Source organism: Balaenoptera musculus, chromosome 16 (assembly GCF_009873245.2).
Source record: "Balaenoptera musculus isolate JJ_BM4_2016_0621 chromosome 16, mBalMus1.pri.v3, whole genome shotgun sequence".
In the NCBI taxonomy this organism is placed as follows: domain Eukaryota; kingdom Metazoa; phylum Chordata; class Mammalia; order Artiodactyla; family Balaenopteridae; genus Balaenoptera; species Balaenoptera musculus.
Window position 1 is genome coordinate 31,626,350 of NC_045800.1, and position 21,307 is coordinate 31,647,656.

General features: G+C 39.7%; 1 protein-coding gene across 1 annotated transcript in view; it reads left to right on the top strand.

Moving 5' to 3' along the window:
• Positions 1-6,894: 6,894 nt before the first annotated feature.
• The window catches only part of TM9SF3 (transmembrane 9 superfamily member 3), a 76,344-nt gene continuing 61,931 nt past the window's right edge, over positions 6,895-21,307 (top strand). The window contains exons 1-2 of the mRNA XM_036828323.1: positions 6,895-7,144; positions 16,416-16,611. Of these exons, the coding sequence (XP_036684218.1) occupies positions 7,046-7,144; positions 16,416-16,611 (295 nt within the window). The 5' untranslated portion in view covers positions 6,895-7,045. The remainder of the gene's footprint in view (positions 7,145-16,415; positions 16,612-21,307) is intronic.

Below are 21,307 nucleotides of genomic sequence, written 5' to 3' on the forward strand. Positions count from 1 at the left end.
ATTTCTAAGAAAGACAAGTAGCTAATTTGGATAACTCTAGAAGATTCATCCTAAAAATCAATCCTCAATTTTGAGGAATCTTCCTGTATAAATATTTGCTTTGGTTTGATAAATAGTGTTCTATTCATTTCCAAGTGAGTTATTAAGAATATAAAATGGCCTTCCTCATTCATTCCTGATGGCCAGATACTATGTTCACCAGAGTGGTAAGAGGATGAGTAGGAGGTTGAAAGATGTATTCTGAATTCTGAGGCAAAACTCAGAATTAGTTTTCTCATAGAAACTGTAATAAATAGGTTCCTTGGTGAGCTCACCAGAGCCCATTTAACCCACAATATAGGAGAAAATGTCTTAGCTAGCCATGCAGTAAGAGTTAGCATGATGTAGAGAAAGAACATGGCTTGGAAGTCAGGAAACCTGGATTTTATTTTGGACTGCTGCTGACTTGCTGAACTCACTTAACTTGACTCCCCATCATCTGTGAAGTAAAATGTTTTGTGTTTAATAATAACCCAGGTCCCTTTACCTCTTTAAGTTTAGGACTAAGGCAAGGGGTAGGGAATACCTCATTCTGATGAAGGAGGGAGACAACCTTACTAGACTCACCACCTAATTAGCAAGGGATCTTATTATGTGGCAACTCCCATTCCATGCCCTGTATCAGTGTTATGACAGATCAGTTAAAAGAAATGTGTCAGAAACAGTGAGATGGGAACTGTACAAAGAAATTAATAACTTTAGTTGCTCTTTGGTCTAAGAACCAATGTTTTAAGTGATTGCTTCCTAAAGAAAGAATTCAGAACAATTATAAAATTCTTCAGTATCTAGAACACTTCATCTAGAACAGAAAAGGTAGAGGTAGAAGGTGGTAAATAGCAATAGAAAAGTAGGTTACTAGCAAGACAAACATAACAAAGTAGAAAGAAGAAATAAAATTTCAAAGAAAAGGTAGCTGAGGATGGAAATCAGAAGATATGTTGTCATCTATAGACCAAGACTTTTGATGATCATGTTTATCAAGAATAAGAATAAAAGGTTGAAATTCTGGTTTTCTGGATGATTTGCTGGTCATAAACTCTTTAACCAATTGAGTCTTATTAGAACTACCATGAAAAAGAAGTTGTATAGCCATTTGGGAGGGGTTTCCTTTCACTGGCATTTTCCCCTTCAACCTTTTTGGTGTCAGGGAATGAGATCATTAATCTAGATGAAGAAACTGATGAAATAAGATTTATCAATGTTTTACACTCTCCAGTTTGGCAGAACAACACTGATGTTGATGGTGCCCCTGAGTCCTAACAATTTTTGAGCCCTGAGGGTCATCAGCCTCCAAGAATCTTTGAAACCATATTCCTTTTCCTCTAATCAGTTATTTTATCTCCTATTCCTTCTTCCCAAGCCTACTGTTATCAGACTTTTATCCCCTAAAGCCATTTATCATCATCATTTCCTAGTACCTACCAGAGTTCCTGGCACATAATAGATGCTCAATAAATATTCCTTGAATTAATGGCCCTACATGCTCTTCCCTCCATTAGACTTTCCCAAATACTCCACCAAAATAGGGTCTGCTTTTCTCTCCTCGCCCATTGCTCTTTTTTTTTGAGAACAGTGGGAAATTTTTTTCATGTTTTAGTAAATTCATATTAGTCTTGAAGAGAAATGCCAATCAGTGTAAATAATCAATGCAAAGTTCAGAACTTTCCAGACATAACATTTTTCTGCTTTATAACAAAGTGAGTCACCTATACATATACGTATATACCCATATCTCCTCCCTCTTGCGTCTCCCTCCCACCCTCCCTATCCCACTCCTCTAGGTGGTCACAAAGCACCGAGCTGATCTCCCTGTGCTATACTGCTGCTTCCCACTAGCTATCTATTTTACATTTGGTAGTGTACATATATCCATGCCACTCTCTCACTTTGTCCCAGCTTACCCTTCCTCCTCCCCATATTCTCAAGTCCATTCTCTAGTAGGTCTGCGTCTTTATTCCCATCTTGCCCCTAGGTTCTTCATGACCATTGTTTTTTGTTTTGTTTTTTTAGATTCCATATATATGTGTTAGCATATGGTATTTGTTTTTCTTTTTCTGACTTACTTCACTCTGTATGACAGACTCTAACTCCATCCACCTCACTACAAATAACTCAATTTCGTTTCTTTTTATGGCTGAGTAATATTCCATTGCATATATGTACCACATCTTCTTTATCCATTCATCTGTTGATGGACACTTAAGTTGCTTCCATGTCCTGGCTATTGTAAATAGAGCTACAATGAACATTGTGGTACCTGACTCTTTTTGATTTATGGTTTTCTCAGGGTATATGCCCAGTAGTGGGATTGCTGGGTCGTATGGTAGTTCTGTTTTTAGTTTTTTAAGGAACCTCCATACTGTTCTCCATAGTGGCTGTATCAATTTACATTCCCACCAACAGTGCAAGAGGGTTCCCTTTTCTCCACACCCTCTCCAGCATTTATTGTTTGTAGATTTTTTGATGATGGCCATTCTGACCGGTGTGAGATGATATCTCATTGTAGTTTTGATTTGCATTTCTCTAATGATTAATGATGTTGAGCATCTTTTCATGTGTTTGTTGGCAATCTGTATATCTTCTTTGGAGAAATGTCTATTTAGGTCTTCTGCCCATTTTTGGATTGGGTTGTTTGTTTTTTTGATACTGAGCTGCATGAGCTGCTTGTTAATTTTGGAGATTAATCCTTTGTCAGTTGCTTCATTTGCAAATATTTTCTCCCATTCTGAGGGTTGTCTTTTCGTCTTGTTTATGGTTTCCTTTGCTGTGCAAAAGCTTTTAAGTTTCATTAGGTCCCATTTGTTTATTTTTGTTTTTATTTCCATTTCTCTAGGAGGTGGGTCAAAAAGGATCTTGCTGTGATTTATGTCATAGAGTGTTCTGCCTATGTTTTCCTCTAAGAGTTTGATAGTGTCTGGCCTTACATTTAGGTCTTTAATCCATTTTGAGTTTATTTTTGTGTATGGTGTTAGGGAGTGTTCTAATTTCATTCTTTTACATGTAGCTGTTCAGTTTTCCCAGCACCACTTATTGAAGAGGCTGTCTCTTCTCCATTGTATATTTTTGCCTCCTTTATGAAAAATAAGGTGACCATATGTGTGTGGGTTTATCTCTGGGCTTTCTATCCTGTTCCATTGATGTATATTTCTGTTTTTGTGCCAGTACCATACTGTCTTGATCACTGTAGCTTTGTAGTATAGTCTGAAGTCCAGGAGCCTGATTCCTCCAGCTCCATTTTTCTTTCTCAAGATTGCTTTGGCTATTCGGGTTTTTTTGTGTTTCCGTACAAATTGTGAAATTTTTTGTTCTAGTTCTGTGAAAAATGCCATTGGTAGTTTGATAGGGATTGCATTGAATCTGTAGATTGCTTTGGGTAGTATAGTCATTTTCACAATGTTGATTCTTCCAATCCAAGAACATGGTATATCTCTCCATCTGTTTGTATCATCTTTAATTTCTTTCGTCATTGTCTTATAGTTTTCTGCATACAGGTCTTTTGTCTCCTTAGGTAGGTTTATTCCTAAATATTTTATTCTTTTTGTTGCAATGGTAAATGGGAGTGTTTCCTTAATTTCTCTTTCACATTTTTCATCATTAGTGTATAGGGATGCAAGAGATTTCTGTGCATTAATTTTGTATCCTGCTACTTTACCAAATTCATTGATTAGCTCTAGTAGTTTTCTGGTAGCATCTTTAGGATTCTCTATGTATAGTATCATGTCATCTGCAAACAGTGACAGCTTTACTTCTTTTCCGATTTGGATTCCTTTTATTTCTTTTTCTTCTCTGATTGCTGTGGCTAAAACTTCCAAAACTATGTTGAATAATAGTGGTGAGAGTGTCGCCCATTGCTCTTATTGCCTATCGAACATTTGCAGAGTTGGTCACATTTTGTGCAGTTCTTTTTTTGTACACTGTAATCCCTGTTCTCTTCTATGTGTGTAATGTTTCCTGGTTTTAGGTCTACACTCCCCAAATGAATACTTCATACTTTTTCTTGTGTCCTCCCCACCCCCAAGTAATTGCTAACCTAGAGCTCCTGACGACACCTAGCAAATGCTTCCTGCCTCAAATCTGTGGAGGCTGGTGATGGATGTTTAAGCAAGAGACTACTCATCCATCTTAATTCAGCACTTACACTACTTGTTCTTCAATTGCCCATCATTACTTGATTCAAAACTGTGATTATTCATTCACAGAGCATTTACTGAGCTTCCACTATGAGCAAGTCACTGTGCTAGGTGCTCTGGGGGATATACAAAGATGTATAAGACGCCTCCTTTGATTTCTATTGCAATTACTGGCATATGATTCATTCAGCAATTAATCATGTACTGCCTTGTGATGCCTCTTAGACTATCTAGAAAGTGTTCTTTAAATCATTCTATGCTATTTGACTTTTTACTTATGAATGTCTTCAGTAAATGGTTATTGAATGTCTATGATGTGACAAGCACTGTCCCAGCAGCTGGGACAGATATAAACAAATAGTAGTACAGTACTTTGTTGGCTGCCATCAACAAAGGTCAGAATGTAGTACAGAAGAGGAAATGGGACTATGGTAGTTATGACATAAATGCAACTGGAATCCTGAAGAAGGGATGCTCTACTTCCTGAGGGCATCATGCAAGGTTTCACTAAAGAGGTCATCCATTTAGGCCTGGAAAACGAGTAACAAAGTTTGTCCATTCATTTCCATCCTAGGGAAAGGGAAATCAAAGAATCTGAAAAAGAGTGGATATATGTATATGTATAACTGATTCACTTTGCTGTAAGCAGAAACTAACACAACATTGTAAATCAACTATACTCCAATAAGAAAAAAAAAAAGAGCAAAGGCACAGAGGTATAAAAGAACCTGGTGTATTCGGGAAATATAGGGCTATAGCCTGAGGTAGAAGAGATCAGTGGGAGGTGAAGCTGAGGAGATAAATTGGGGTCCGATTCTGCAGCTGCATGTTAACAGGAGTATACTTTAGGAAGGATTTTTTTTTTCCTGATTACACATGTAGCACATACTCACGTGCAAATATTTGTAGGCATGTGCAATGTTAATGGTTTGAGTCATGATCTTTCAGATTGTCTTCTATGGGTAGACTAATATTCAAAATGGAATCATACTGTCTATTTTCAAGTGTTTTCACTTAAAATTATCTCTTGGCTATCATTCCATGCCAGTCATACAAGTCTATTTCTTTTTCTTTTTTTAATTAATTAATTTAATTTATTTTATTTTTTGGCTGCGTTGGGTCTTCATTGCTGCGTGCAGGCTTTCTCTAGATGCAGTGAGCAGGGGCTACTCTTCATTGCGGTGCGCGGGTTTCTCATTGCGGTGGCTTCTCTTGTTGCGAAGCACAGGCTCTAGGCGTGCGGGCTTCAGTAGTTGTGGCACAAGGGCTCAGTAGTTGTGGCTTACAGGCACTAGAGCACAGGCTCAGTAGTTGTGGCGCATGGGCTTAGTTACTCCGCGGCATGTGGGATCTTCCCGAACCAGGGCTCGAACCCGTGTCCCCTGCATTGGCAGGCGGATTCTTAACCACTGCACCACCAGGGAAGCCCCTATATTTCATTTCTTAAAATGACTGTATGGATGGTAGTCCATGAGTAGTAAGAAAGACTGATTCTGGAACCAGATGCTTGGATCCAGTCCTTCAGCAACCACTTAAACCCCCCACCCCCCAGGCTTCAGCGATCATTGCTGTAAAATGAACATACAGTGCCTGTTGCATAAGGATTGAGTCAATACATGTGAAGTACTCAGTGCCTGGCAGATGAAAATCTTAGCTGTGATTCCTTGATTTATGTAAACAATATTCAAGGAGCGTTTTAAGCAAGAGAGTGATATAATCAGGTTTCTTTTTAGAAGACTCACTGGCACCCGTTGGGGAGGATAAACAGGGTGGGAAGATTGGTGATAGGGATCCTGGTCGGAGGCTGCTGTAATACATAGTGAGTGAGGTGTAGAAGATTGGCTGTTACTGGCAGAGGAGAGGAAAAATAAATTCTTGATACCTTTCTAAGGTAACAAATGCTAGAAACTGTTGCCTGCTGATGGCTGAGAGATGGAGACAATCCGACTCCAGCTTCCAGAGTTTTGGCTTAGAGGACTGTGTAGATGGTGGTGCCATATTCATGTATATATTTGACAAATATCTTTTGAGTTTTCACTATGGGCCTGACACAGTTCTAGTATATGTCAGTGAACAGGATCTCTGCTTAGGAGAAAAGCTTAGATTCTAAGAGGTGTTTATATCTGTGCACGGGAGACCCAACAAACAATAAATAAACAAATAAACGAACAAGAATTTCAACAAGATTGAAATAAATATTCAGTAAATATTCACTGACTTTAAGACACTCATCCAACCCGATACCAGTTTAACAATCTCCCTTAATGACGATTATAGAGCTGGTGATTCATTCCCGGCGGGAGCCGAGCTCTTTGTGAGGGCTACTTGATCCGATCCCCACCGAGAGGCGGCAGGTCAGACCATTACCCGACTTCACAGCCGAGGAAAATGAGGCCAGGAAGAGTAAAGCGTTTTGACCTAGGTCGCACAAGTCGAATGGAGGCGGCTTAGGCCCTGCGACGCGGGCCAGGCACCCGCGAGGGGCGCGAGGCCGGGGCCACTGTGCGCGCCGCCTCTCTCACGACCCAGGGGCGACCGGCGGGAGGGCCGGGCCCTCGCGCGGTCCTCCGGGGCTGCGGGGTCGCGCCTCTCGGGCGGGGCGGCCGGCGGCGGTTGCGGCCCCGCATCGCGAGGCACTTCCGGCGTGTGCCGGGGTGGCCGGATGACGTGGCTGAGTCAGAGGAAGAGGCAAGGAGGCGCCGGGGGGCGGGGGAGGCTCCGGAGCGGGCGGTGACGGCGGCGGCGCGGAGGAGCCAAAAGCTGGGCCCGGGCCCCCGTGCGTCTGTCCGCGCCCCGTGGATGCGAATCGGCCGCGGCGGAGGCGGCGGCGGCGGAGGAGTCGGTGGCCCGGCGCCGGGCCGGTGGGAGCGCGGAGGATGAGGCCGCTGCCGGGCGCTCCCGGCGTGGCGGCGGCCGCCGCGCTGTTGCTGCTGCTGCTGCTGCCCCGGGCCCGGGCGGACGAGCACGAGCACACGGTGAGAATTGCTCCCGGCCGGCGCGGCCGCCTCCGCCCTCTCCCCCGGCCCACCGCCTCGGCGGGCCCGGCGCGGCCTGGAGGGCCCAGCGGCCCGGCCGAGCCCCGCGGCCGCCCGAGGGCGCCTTCCGGTTGGGCCTGGCGGAGCAGGAACCCCGGGAGCGGGGAGGAGGCCTTTCCGTGCGCTCCCGGGACAGGACTCCGCTCCCTAAGTGCGTGGGCCTCCTTACCCATCCCGGACCTAAATGGCGCCGCACCCCTGGGTCCAGGGGCCCCGGGAGACGGGAAAGAAGCGGGGTCCGAGGGTCGGGGCTCACTTGGCCGCGGGAGTGGGGGCCGCAGGCAGCCAGGCTCGGAGCTGGTGCCCCCCAGGAAAGGGAGCAGCGCCCGGGCTGCTGGGGACTACGACACGGCAGAAGATGGATGCACCACGTATTACCCGTCTTACAGTAACCAGGAAATACCCACCACTTTATGGTGCTCACCGGCCTTTTCTTCCCCCTCCTGCCCAAACCGGATTATAACCCTGGCGTGGGGACAGCCTTGATAAACTTGGGGTGAAGAGCACTTTACACGTGTACAGGCACTCAGCCACACGCGCCCGCCTGCGAGGCCTTACTTGTAACTTTCTCTTCACCCTCTTCTGGCCCCTAGCTGAGGCTCCCACCCCGGTGGTCTCTAACTAGGCGGCTTCTGACTGCGAGGGGTCTTGAGTTTCCCAGTCCTCTTGTCTGGCTGGGAACAGTCCCTTTTGCATTTGGCCTAAAATTGATTGGCTGTTTATTTAATTGGCATTTTCCACATCAAAGCTTGGATGTTAAAACGACTCCTCTAGTGACTTTCACTTAGGGATGTAAGTCGGTGGCTTTCTGAAAGGTAGATCTGAGCAGGGCAGGAAAGTCATGTAAATTAGAGGGTGCATGTGAGTAGTTGTGTTTTTAGGCCTTAACTAATTAATGATACGATTTTGCATGAGAGGTTGTGTGGTACTAAATCTGCAAGTCTTCTGTCATTCCTGACAAGTGAGGAAATGAAGCAACCAGACTTCTTTTCTGTAGTCGGTAGGTTAGCTGGGCTCTTATTTTAGCTAACAACAGTTCTAAACTTTTGGCGTTTCTACCTTCAGTCGCAGCCAGAAACTTCTTACCTGTATATTTTTTAAGGGACACAATCCTGAGCTGGTGACATGTTTTTGTGCTGTATTTGTGACTTGTCACCTTAAGATAATTTTGTTCACAGGTTAAACAGTTTAAAACGCTCTCTTGTTGTTTTTTCCGTCAAGTAACTTGTCTCAACGTGTAAGAAGTGTTCATTTCCAATGGGCATTCTTTTAGCCAGTGGTTACTAATATTTTTCCAATTTTTTGAACACTTAAGGGAAGTTGCTGTGTAAAACTCAGAATTATCTCAAGTATAGTTCCACCATACAGGCATGTAAGCTTAAGAGTAGTAGTTTACTTTTTTATCTCGTGTTTTATATAAACTGCTGTAATAGGGAAAAGTACGTATTAATTAAAACTTCACAAATTGGAGGTGAATAAAAAGGTCTTAGATTAATTTACAGATTTAAAATGTAAATGCCAATTTCATTGAAATTTTATTGCCAGGAACATTTAAATTTTTTTTTTAACGTCTTTATTGGAGTGTAATTGCTTTACAATGGTGTGTTAGTTTCTGCTTTAACATTTACATTTTTGAAGCCAGAAATTGAATATAAAATATTGGATAAAAGGTTTTTGAGAGAATATGACACGTATGAGAGAATTGTTGGACAAAAAAATTTAGAATCCATTTTCTTTCAGTCATGTTTACATTGAACTGCTCTCACTTGGTTACCTGTTATTTTAAAAATTATAGGAAGGATAGCATTAAGATATAACTAAAAAATTTGTCATTCATATATTTTTTGGCTGTTAGCCAAAATATTTTATTTCTTACAAGTTTCTTGAAAATATTTCTTGAAAACTAGGCATTCACCTCAAGCAAATAATAATACTGAAAAGGCTATGGTCAAGTGAATTTTTTTTCCACCAAGAAGGCAGAAGTAGCTAATGAAGACAGAATGATACTGAAGGAGGAGAAAAATTGTCAAGGGAAGGTTGCTGAGTAAGTGTTTAATAAATACTTGTGGAATTGGATTATTAATTAAAGAACAATCTTTAGAAGTTAAAGTTTGCCCTTTAGATTAACTTTCTATGAAGACAGTTTCCAGATAGAAATAATAACTAATAGGGCTTTTGTAGCAATATGTGGTAGGCCCCGTTCTAAGTACTTTATATGTATTAACTCATATTTTAAACATACACTGATAATCTTGTGAGTGGTATTATGTCCTTTGAATGGATGAGGAAACGGATGCTAGAGAAGTTAAGTAACTTGCCCGAGACCACACAACCAGTACAGGTAGAGGTAGGATTTGAACTCAGGCAAACTGAATTAATAGTCTTCTACGCTCTCATAGGATATGCTCTACGGCCTTTTATCTTAAAAATAGGATGGTAATACACTTGGCATTAAATTGAATAATTCTCTGTATTGATAGTAGTTTTAAGTGCTTAAATGTTTGGGTAAGTTTAGCTCCATAGGGGGTTGTTACTGAGGATGTGTTTGGGTTAGCATTAAAGAGGGACAGGGCTGCAGTGGGCATGTGACCCTTGCAGTCGCTTAATGTGTGTAAGACATAAAGACTGCTTGGTTTAACGCTCTGCTGTCACCATTTGAAATTCTTAATACTTCCTGCATTTGCATTGTGTGCTGAGCCCCACAAATTCTGTAGCTGGTCCTAAGAAGGAGCAGCTGACTAATTCATGCAATTCCAGAAAGCCCTTGATTTCTCTTACTTTACCTACTGAATTAGGATTCAGCTGACCATTTGACTCATATGGCATTTTTTATGTGCTTATTTATCCAACACTCTTAATAGTCTCAGAAGAATAATGAGAAGGAAATGTGCTGCTGACTTCTAGAGTATATACACATATGGAATATATAAAAACGGGTTCCTTTCAGTTTTTAAAAGTTGAATCATACATGAATTACAGAACATACTGGTTTTCGTGTTTTTTAAATTAATTAATTAATTTTATATTTGGCTGTGTCGGGTCTTCGTTGCTGCACGCGGGCTTTCTCTGGTTGCAGCGAGTGGGGGCTACTGTTCGTTGCGGTGCGTGGGCTTCTCATTGTGGTGGCTTTTCTTGCTGCAGAGCACGGGCTCTAGGCGCACGGGCTTCAGTAGTTGTGGCACACGGGCTCAGTAGTTGTGGTTCGCAGGCTCTAGAGCTCAGGCACAGTAGTTGTGGCGCACGGGCTTAGTTTCTCCGCGGCATGTGGGATCTTCCCAGACCAGGGCTCGAACCCGTGTCCCCTGCATTGGCAGGCGGATTCTTAACCACTGCACCACCAGGGAAGTCCCAAACATACTGTTTTAAATAAAAATTAAAGAACACTTTCATGAAAGACAGGCTCTTAATAGGTGATCGAAGGGTCATAAAAAGAACCCTTTAGAGTGAGTGAAAGATGTATAGGGTATGGCTTATGCTTACTTGCTTTTCTGACAGTTGGAGTACTTGGAAACATCTAGAGTTAGATTATCACGTCTCCTAAGATTTCAAAGGACTCCATTACAAGGATTGCAAGTTGAGAATCATAGAATTTTAGAACTGGAAAGACTCGAGACCATTGAATCCAACACACTCATTTTCCTAATGGCCTGAAGAGGCCCAGTGGCTGGCCCAGGGCCACAGAAAAGAGTCTGAGCTACCTGATTTCTAGTCGTTTTTTCTACCTGTCTTGAACATATAATTTCCATAGTAACACTATGTAAAAATGTCAGCGCCAAAAAACCAGTAATCAATGGCACAGGAATCTTAAAAGCATTTTATGGTTTACACTGGAGGCTTGAATTTTTTTTTTGGCTCTGTTTCCTCAAGGTCACAAAATCAAAAATTTTTTTTTCTGCGTCTGTTACATACCAGGCTCTGTGCTTGGCACAGCAAGTGGTATTTAATCAGTGCTTCTGGAGTGACTTGAGTAATTAGGGAGCTACCAGGAATAAGAATATGCAGTGTTGGAAGCATGATAACCCTACCACTTAAAGCAGTGAACAAACCCAGACGACTGTTCACTTAAGATGCATAGTCTTGCGGATGCCTGTTGTGATTTACCTAGGTTAAAACCCCATTTCTTTGTGGCCCATTGTATCTCTGGTAGGTAATATTGAAAGGACCCGATCTGTGCCTAGGATAGCCTACTCTCAACCTTTGCCATAAGCACTATTACACTACTGGCTAAAAAAAAGATGTTTTGTTTGCTTTACGTAGGCAAATGGGAGCCTTTAGTCTTTGTCTCTGTCGGGAGTATGGGAACTAGTAAAACATATGTGGAGATTTATAAAGAGGATGAGCTGTTTACTACAAGTGAATTTGTGAGTGCTTTAATATGGATCTAGTTTTAGGAAGTGTCATAATTCATTGTCCTATTTTCAGCTGTACTCCATGGTAGACTAAAAGTTTATTTAGGTACAAAGCTATTTTGAGAGGGAGAGAGCAGTTATCTCAAGAGACTATCCAAAAATACACTAATAATTTATATGTATTAGCATTCTGATGTATGTGTTTTAAATAAATAAAAGACATTGAAATTATGATTTCTGAAATATTTTTCTGAACTGGAGTTTGCTTTCTCAGATATGTATTTTAAAGTAAGCATATATCTTTCCCCTCATCGCATAAAAATGATGGCATTTGGGTGCTTAGTCTGAGCCCTCAGTCCTTTGCCTGTCTACATAAATTCTGATTTCTTTATTCGGATTTTACACGAGAAATTCAGTAACATTATCTCCTGAAGTGTTCCCTCTGAGAAAAAGTAATTCATGATCTCTATCAAGGAGGGAAACTGCTGTACCTACACTTACCCAGCACATAAACAGTATTTAAATGAGAGATCCAACATTGGTGAGTTCTTGAGAATGAAGGTCATTCCTTTTGAGATCAGAGGACAAGGAGCTTCTTAGGAAGGTTTTTTTTCCTTAGGGCAGATTAAAGGCTCAAATGGAAAAGTTGTTCAGCATTCAGCACTTCCTTAGGTGCTTTGTACAGCTGTATTTTTCCCATATTCCTTCATTTAGTTTTTGCTCTTCAGTTAATGAAGCTGACTAGGGATTAGCAAAAATGTAGTCCTGAGCTTGTAAATGTGATACTAATTAGTTAGAATGATCTTGGACAAATTATTTAACATCTCTATTTAGTTTGTTTGTTTGAATCTGTAAAATGGGGGAAATAATAGGACCTGTCTTACAGAGCTTTGAGAGATTAAATGTTTATGTAAAGACCTTAGAACTATGCCCAGCGCATGGTATGTGCTTATTAAGTTTTGGCTAGTAATGATACTATCCCAAAAGACGGTAAGCATGTGCATGTTAGTGATTGGTCAGTTAAAGTTTGACCTGAGGATTGGAGAAAGGAGGATTTGGGCAGTTCTGAAGGATAAGTAGAAATCGGCCAGGTGGGTAGGAGGAGGGCATTATAGACTTGGGGGAATGACGTAAGAAACAAGGTGGAGCAGGAAAGGAAAGGAAGAAAATGTTATAAGCCATTTTGGCTGGAGTGGCCAGTGCAGAAGTTGAGTGTAACAGTGAAACTTCTGAGAACTGGAAACGAATGGACCGGTGAGGTGAGGAATGCAGGTAGTCTGAATTGGCTTCCTGTCCTTTGGCTGCTTCCCAGGGAGGCCTCATGGAAGGAGCCACCCCCATGCTCAGGGACCTACTGATCCACTGCTGCGCCTGCTTGATTTTTTCTCTCCCCTTCTTCTGGTTACACTCTGCAGGTAAGTTATAAAATTCCATCTTTCTCCACGTCATTGGCAACTCAGAGTTTTTCCGAGGAAAGTATTTAAAAAGAGCTTGCTAAGACGTTATGGAATGTTGTGGTTTTTTTTTTTTTTTGGCTATTTATTTATTTATTTATGGCTGTGTTGGGTCTTCGTTTCTGTGTGAGGGCTTTCTCCAGTTGCGGCAAGCGGGGGCCACTCTTCATCGTGGTGCGCGGGCCTCTCACTATCGCAGCCTCTCTTGTTGCGGAGCACAGGCTTCAGACGCGCAGGCTCAGTAGTTGTGGCTCACGGGCCCAGTTGCTCCGCGGTATGTGGGATCTTCCCAGACCAGGGCTCGAACCCGTGTCCCCTGCATTGGCAGGCAGATTCTCAACCAGGGAAGCCCTGGAATGTTTTGAAAGCAAATTAGACTAGCCTTTCAGCCAAGGGTGGAGGGAAGAGCCTTACCTGTTGCTGTCTTCCCACCGAGTCGGGGGAGCCCAGGGACTTTCCCGACAGCTTAGGGAAAGGAAAGGCTTTTCTCCTAAAAAGTTTCTTCCATTTGGTATTTTCTAATTTCAAGATATTTTAAGACACGTTTTCTCTCTTGAAAAAGAACTCTTCCCTTGACCTTGTCTTGGGAACACTTATTCTCAGGGATAAATAAGAACTATAATGAAAAGTAAACATTTTAAGTTCATGAAATCTGACTGTGGTCTGCATAAGGAGCAATGTAAAAGAAAAGAAACAGTTGTAGCCTTAATATTCACCCTCATCTGTGTGTGTTTGTGTATGTGTATATATATGAGTGTTTGTGTCTATGTTACATATCTCTATATTTTTTTCTTTCTAATCCCTATTTCAGTCCTCTTCCCAGAAGGAATCCTAGGCTAAAGAATGGTACACATTTTGTTATAGTACAGTTTGCATCATGTTGTCAGAGCTTTACTACCCCATTAAGGTTTCATGAATGTTTAAAATGAGTGACTTCAGAACGTGTAGTTTAACACATACTGTGACCCTTAAATTATTTTAGTCCTGTGTTTCAGTTTGTATGAAATAAATGAATGCTTTGTTTTAACAAGTATTTATGTTCAAGTTTTTGTCTATTTGTAAAGGAATATGAGTATTAGGATTTATAGAGAAAGTAGTGTTTTTTGTGTTTATTTTCACGAGTTATATTTATAAAATTTCTGCAAACTCGGCAGGATTAATGGCAAGAGTAGGTCCTCTCTTTCAGTGTGGTAATCCTAAAAGGATGCATTTGGTTACCTCGCCTTTCTTATTTCTCTCAAAGGATACTATCGCAGTCAGTGCACATACTTCAAACTTCTTTCACTAAGTTGGTAATAAACTTTCATTTCAGCATTTCTTCAGTGTTTTTTCATCATATTCAATACTTTTTGTGTACGTGATACTATGCCAAGAGCTTTCTACTCAGTGAACAGGTTTCAATTCTAATACCAGCCCTGTTCAGTGGATAGTGATTGGTTTAGAGAACCGTTTTGAGGATTCTTATGCTATATCCCTATCTATATCTATATATCTATACCTATACCTATGTCTGTGCAGAAAGGAGTACCTTGATTGATTAGTGCAGTGTAACCTTGAACATTGGATGGAAGAGTGGTGGCATACATATATTTGTCAACCCCCTAAAGTGGCAAGAGTAGTTATGCGGGTATCTATGTATACATTCAGACCTTTGATTGGTTCCTTCATACATGAAGGTTATCTACAGTTGTTTTTCTGAATTCACTTGAAACAGCTTATGATTTTCTATATTGTTATTCATCCTGACCCTTCTCTGCCAAAGCAGAATTAATCATTTTTATTGTTGCTACAATAGCCCTTTTTACCTTAATTGTAACACTTATTTCTTCATTGTTAATCGTTTACTTGTCTGGCTCCACTATGGATTGTGAACTACTTAAAGGAAAGGACAGTATGTTATTTATCTTTATAACCTTAACACCTAATGCTGTGCTTGGTACATGTCCCATGTATTCAGAAAGTCAGGTAGTTTTTTATTTCCTTGATGAGGTACCTGGATGATGTCTTATGAACAATGAGACGTTTATTAGATTTGAAGGTGAGGTGATTAGATCTAAGTCCTACTGTGGTGGTGGTATGAATCAAAAGAGGCAGATGCTTTGGATAAGAGTAGACAAGTCAGTGTTTTTTGGAATGCAGTGGGACTTGGGGTTTGAGTCGCCATGACTGAGAGGATTGTACCATTAGAAAAACAAAGTTTGGGGGGTTGGGTTTGGGTGGGATGAGTTTGGTTTTGGAGATGCTGGATTTTGATGGAAAATGTTTATTCATTTTATATGGAGGACTGGAGGTCATGCTTGGTAGTTGGGCTAGTTGGATAGGTTCCTCTGTTATGTGCTCCACAGCTCCCTATGTTATTATAATTGCTTGTTCAGTGTCATCTTTCCCTTTAGGCTCTAAGCTCCAGTGGGTCAGGGAATGTGTCTTGTTCAAAGCTGTATCCTCAACAAACACAATTATTGGCGCATGGTAGGCACTCAGTAAATAATTGTTCAATGATTTAACTTCTGCACTGTTAGTTGACTTAAGCTGCAACTGTTAGTTGTCTTTAATTTATATTAAAGGCTAATTAGGAATACTAGTTTTAAAATTACTCAGGTAACTGCTTTTCGTAGAATCATTGGAATTTTAGACTTGAGGAGATCTTAGAAATCTTTGGCACTTCCCCCAGTTGGACCCTGGAAAGGTGACGTCACCTACCCAAAGTCATCAGACCACACTCCAGGTTTAGCTACATATAGTATTCACTGATGGGTAAAGCCATAATATTTATTCAACGAAATTTGCATGCAGTACCTGTCTTTCAGGCTGATAAAGGGAAAGATAGAATGATGACTTGAATGGGCTGTGGAGATTTCATAGTATGGCTTTTTCCTCCTCTTGTTTAGTCATTTCTCTCCTCTCTAGTACTTTGATCAATGGCTGTGGGGAAAAAAAGGAGATGAAATTTTATTTGTGCTTGCTGACAACATTAGGTTTTTGGAGTTTCTAGTGATTAACATGAGGTTCTGGATAAGCTATTGATTTTGTTTCCTCCTTCCTTGTCCACGTTAGCATGGTGAATCATGTTGGTTCTAGGTTTATCGTTATTTGATAGTGTAAATATTAATTATAAACATTCTTATAGGTTATTGGGTTTTGTTTAAACAGTATCTTCTGTAAAACAAAGTTTAGAAAATGTGAATCTGCTTGAGACCACAATCAGAGGATATAATTTTAAAATTCACCGAATTTCATTTTTAATGTGTAGACATTGACCATCATTTTGAAACAAGCTTCCAGCATTTTATTTTAGAGCTTCCCAAACTGAGATAGTACATTTTTGTTTAGAACAAATAACAAATATTCCCTTAATTTGAATTAGATTCTTTAAAAAACATATTCTTACTTGCTTTTTTTTGGTTTCAGTATCAAGATAAAGAGGAAGTTGTCTTATGGATGAATACTGTTGGGCCCTACCATAATCGCCAAGAGACATACAAGTACTTTTCACTTCCATTCTGTGTCGGGTCAAAAAAAAGCATCAGTCATTACCATGAAACTCTGGGAGAAGCGCTTCAAGGAGTTGAATTGGAATTTAGTGGTCTGGATATTAAATTCAAAGGTACGTAAACCTTAATAGTCCTAAGGATAAAAGTTAGATTGTAGACCGGGGTTTCTCAACGTTAGCACTGTTGACATTGGGGCCAGATAATTCTTTTTTTTGTGGGGGCTGTCCTGTACAGGGTGGGACATTTAGCAGAGTCCCTGGCCCGCACCCACTAGGTGCCAGTAGCATTCTCCAGTTGTGACAACCGAGAAGTCTGTAAACGTTGCTACTTGCCCTTGGTTGAGAACCACTGCTCCAGACCCTAAAATATGTTTTAATCTCTAAGTTAAGTGTATTACATGTACAAAAGTATATTAGTAACTGACAAAGATTTATTTTGAATATTTATAAAATAATAAATAATTGTTCATAAAATTATATTTCCTTAACATATTTATTTCTGAAAAGTGTTTTCTAGTAAATCCTTTAAGGATTGGACATAATGTGGTCAGGGAAAGCCTTCATAGATTCCTAATGAGGTAATTTCCAGAGGAGTGGGGATGTAATGGGCTGTATGGATACTTAAAAATTATGTGTAAAGCCTCAAATTCAAACTTGTACCATTGGCTCAATGTATTTATCAGTGTTGTATTAATTTATCTTCAATACCTGTTGGATTGTGTGGTTTAAAATTTTAAGTCAAGGACTTGTTAAAATAGGAAAAAAATCCTCCTTATCTATTTATTATGCAGGTATCTTCTGTGTTATCAGTTCCTATGAGTGTGTTTATATTTTTTAGTTTTCTCTGTGAAGTTTGTCAGAGTGTGTATTTCCTGCATGGACATTTTTAACTTGGTAAGCAGAAGCTTGAGTAATTGAATTTTTGGAGGATCTTTCATTAGGTGTCTTGATTTTTGAATAGAGCATGGATCTTATAATCAGAAGCTTTGAATTTTAATCCTATTTCTTTTACTCTATTGATTTTAGTAAAGTTGTTTACTCCAATTTTGACTTCATTGTCTACATGTATAAAATGAATAGTAACTGACTTCTGATATTTTTAGCCTTTTGGGAGGAGAATGTGAAATGAGATATTTTAAAGATAATATTTTGAAGATAATGTTTAATTTTGATTTGTTAAATTCTATTCTTGTTTTTAGGATTTTTTTTCTTACTGTTGTTGAAAATAGGTATACATATTTACATTTTTTCCCATGTATTACTCCTTGGGGCTTAATTTTAAAATTAAGTTGTTAATTTAAACCACAGTGGCCTTGCTTATAACTTTATGAATTATTGTAAACATGCCCTGAGGCGTGTTTTAATTTAATGAGGTAATTTAAATATTTAATTACAGGTAAGGAGAAAAGTTAGACTAGAATATGTGATCTTTGGGAACCTCAATACTACATTTATTCACATACTCTCTCCTTTTCCATATTTGGTACACATTTCTAGTTTATTAAAAAGGAACCAGAGAGAAAATAGGCAAAAACCCCGAGTCCTACTTTGCTGCTATGGACAGATTTCATCACTTGTTGCAATCCTCACCTTTATTTACTAAAGAAGAGTACTCATTCAGCTGTCTTAACCATTCTTTTATTAGTTTCTTGAGGCTGAGATGGAAAGATTATTTAGATAGAGGGGTATGGTTTTCATGGGCTATAAAAGTGGGATTTATTTTCCTTTCAGACTAAACACCTTTAGATGAAAAGAATCAGAACTGGCCAGATGTTACTCCCTAAGAGTCGGCGGTTCCTTGGAGTCTTGTCAACTCTACACTCCATCATGGATATGCTGCTAAAGAAGCTGCCACGTTAAGTGGTCCAGATGCAATAGTAAATGCTGATTAGATTTCTCTTTCTGTTGTAGACCTTTGCTTACCCTGTTCAAAGATAAAGTTGATTGTGCTTTGAAAAGTGTTTTGTGAGGTTTCCTGGTTATTCTTTATCGTATCATAGAATTTTAAAGGTGGGATGCACCTTAGAGATTGTGTCATCTGATTTCCTGTTAGGGAGGCCCAAAGATGAATTACCCAAGGCATATCACAGCATACTAATGCTGTGTGGAAACTTGAACCCTCTGTCTCTGTGTAAACTGTAGAAATATTTATATTGTTAATCTTTCATCCCTTAAGTATTTGATTTTTAAAGGTTCTTCTGAAGGCATATTCAAGTAAGAAAATAAAATTTTGGAAATATTGTGAAACTAGGAAAAACTATACATATACATACCCACTTATATGTGCATACACACAAACACACAACTTTTTTTTTTAACCTAGTAGATTCTGTCAGGCTAAATGGATGGGTATGGTTGTGTAAAATGAAAGTCACTAAATAGACTATTTTAGGGAACTAGCAGTAGTTTTGAGCCTAATACAGGATGCCTCAAAAGCTCCCTTTTGAGGTTTTATGCACAACTTTGTTTTTTTCTTCCTAATAGTTTTTATACTATCACTAGACAAAATGCTGCATTGAGAACATTTAGACAAAATTAAATGCAAAGGGCAGACTTAAATTGGATATCTTTGAACCAGACCTGAAATCATTACCCTATAATTTTCAAGGGTACCTCCTAGAATCTTGCCATTGTGGAGTGGAAAGAACATGTGCTTTAGAGTCAGAGAGACTTGATGCATCTCAGCTCTGCCTCTGCCTACCTATGTAGTCCTGGACAAAGTATTCAGTCTCTTTGATCTCATTGTCCTCATCTATGAAATGAGGGAAATAATATCCACTTGATAGAATTGTCATGTTTAAATGAGATAGTGCACGTACATCATTTATCAAAGTTCCTGATAGTTTACATTCAAGAAATGGTTACTGTTATGAATACTGATAGCACATAGTATGTGTCTGTACTTCCAACTTGATTTTGCATTAGCAATTATGAAATGTTAAATTAGTTTATTGAGTATAGGATTTGATTTATCCTCAGGCTGCTGCACTAGCCTGCTGGGTAATTTAGTTACTTCCACTGGGGCAGGGACAGTTGCATTCTTATTCACTGTTGCATCCTTAGCTATTAAGACATGGTGAGCTTTTAATAAGTTGTCTAGCACCTATTTGTGCCTACTTGTTCTTTATTATAATTGGCTCTTTGTGCCTACTTGTTCTTTATTATAATTGGCTCATTATTATCATTAGGTGATCTGGAATAGTAATTCCTAAGCAGGGAAGGTCACCACCCTATCCCGTCCCTCTCATTTGAGAATTCTTGCAGTATAATGAAGGATATTAATTGTTGAAAAGTTGACTTCTAGAGGATTCCTTCCTCCCATTTATTTTATTGATCTTCCCTTGAATTTTCTCTTCCTTGAGTATTCTAACTTAACAGAGGGGTGAAATTATTTTATTAGTATTTCTTCTACTTCTCTAGAGTGAAATGGTAAGTTGAGAGTACTGCAGTCATGTAGATATGCCAAGGGCTGCTTAGAGCCTTATGTATTTCTAGTTCAGTGATTCTCAGTCTAGTCTGTTTTCATCCTCGAAATAAGCTTATGGAGGTGTATTATACCTATTTTTCAGATGAGGAAGTTGGGGCCCAGAGGCTAAGTAACCTTGTCTAAGGATTCACAGATGGCAAGTGGCGGAGTGAGGATTTGAACCCAGGCAGCCTAGCGTTAGAGTTTGAGCTTTTAATTACTATGCGGTATTTCCCTCCAGATATCTGGCTGGGTAGTTAAGCCTGATTGCCAAAGGGTGGGGAAAGGGCTTGGGAGGTGGCAGTTCTTTTCATTCAGCCCCAATGAAGATTTTTGCTTAAGGTGAACCCCACCCTGTTTCCAGTCCCTGGATTCTACTATTCCTGTTCTTCCTGATTCTGGAGCCTCTCTGCTGAAGTTCTCTAGGGGAAAGTGCCTCTGGTCTGCAGCGGGGAAGTTGAGGATATTATTCATCTAGCTGTGTGATGGGTGCAGGAGGGGACCTAGGCATCCAGCCCCTCTATAAACATAGTTTTATACAGTTCCCCTATGTGTTCAGCCCTACATCTATCTCTCCTCTACCTTTCGACGTCTGTGGTGCCTCCAAGTTCTGAGTGTCTCCTGTGTTCTGTGACAACAATCCTGTTGTCCCTTCTGTTATGGTTTCCTCTGCCTTATTATTCATTCACCGTCTTCCATTTCCCCAACATTGATTGAAATCTTTTCTCACTGTCTTCTCCTCTTTTTGTCCTTGTGCGCCTACATCCTTTTTATTCCTTTATTGACATTTTAATGGAGTTTCAGGAGGTAAAAGACACTTGTGGTTAATCTGCCTTGTTTAATCTTAAGTCTGGGAACTTGATGCAATATTTTGTCTTATTGGTTTCAACTGAAGTGTTTTAGCTGGACCAAATAATTTGAATCTTGTATTGAATCTTGACTCTAGATATTTTGAATTCTTGGTATTAGCAGTTTTTTAAACTTTGTGCTAACTGCAAATTTGATAAGCCTGCTCTTTTTATAAGTTCTTAATTTAAACCATTGCTAACATTATTCTTTTCAGATTGACATCTGTCTTTTTTTTGTTTTCAAAGGAATGTATGTGTATATATTTTTTCTGATTTTAACAGTGATATAGGATCAATGTACAAAATTTAGAAACTACAGAGAAATGTAAAGAATATAAAAATCACCTGGATATAAATACCAGTAACAGTTTCTTCTTTTTTTCTGACCATCTTTACATTCATCCACATTATTTAAAATTTTTAAATATTGGGTTCATGTTCCATATATGATTTTTAAAAATGTATTTAATGAACACTTGTATAGTGTTTATTTTGT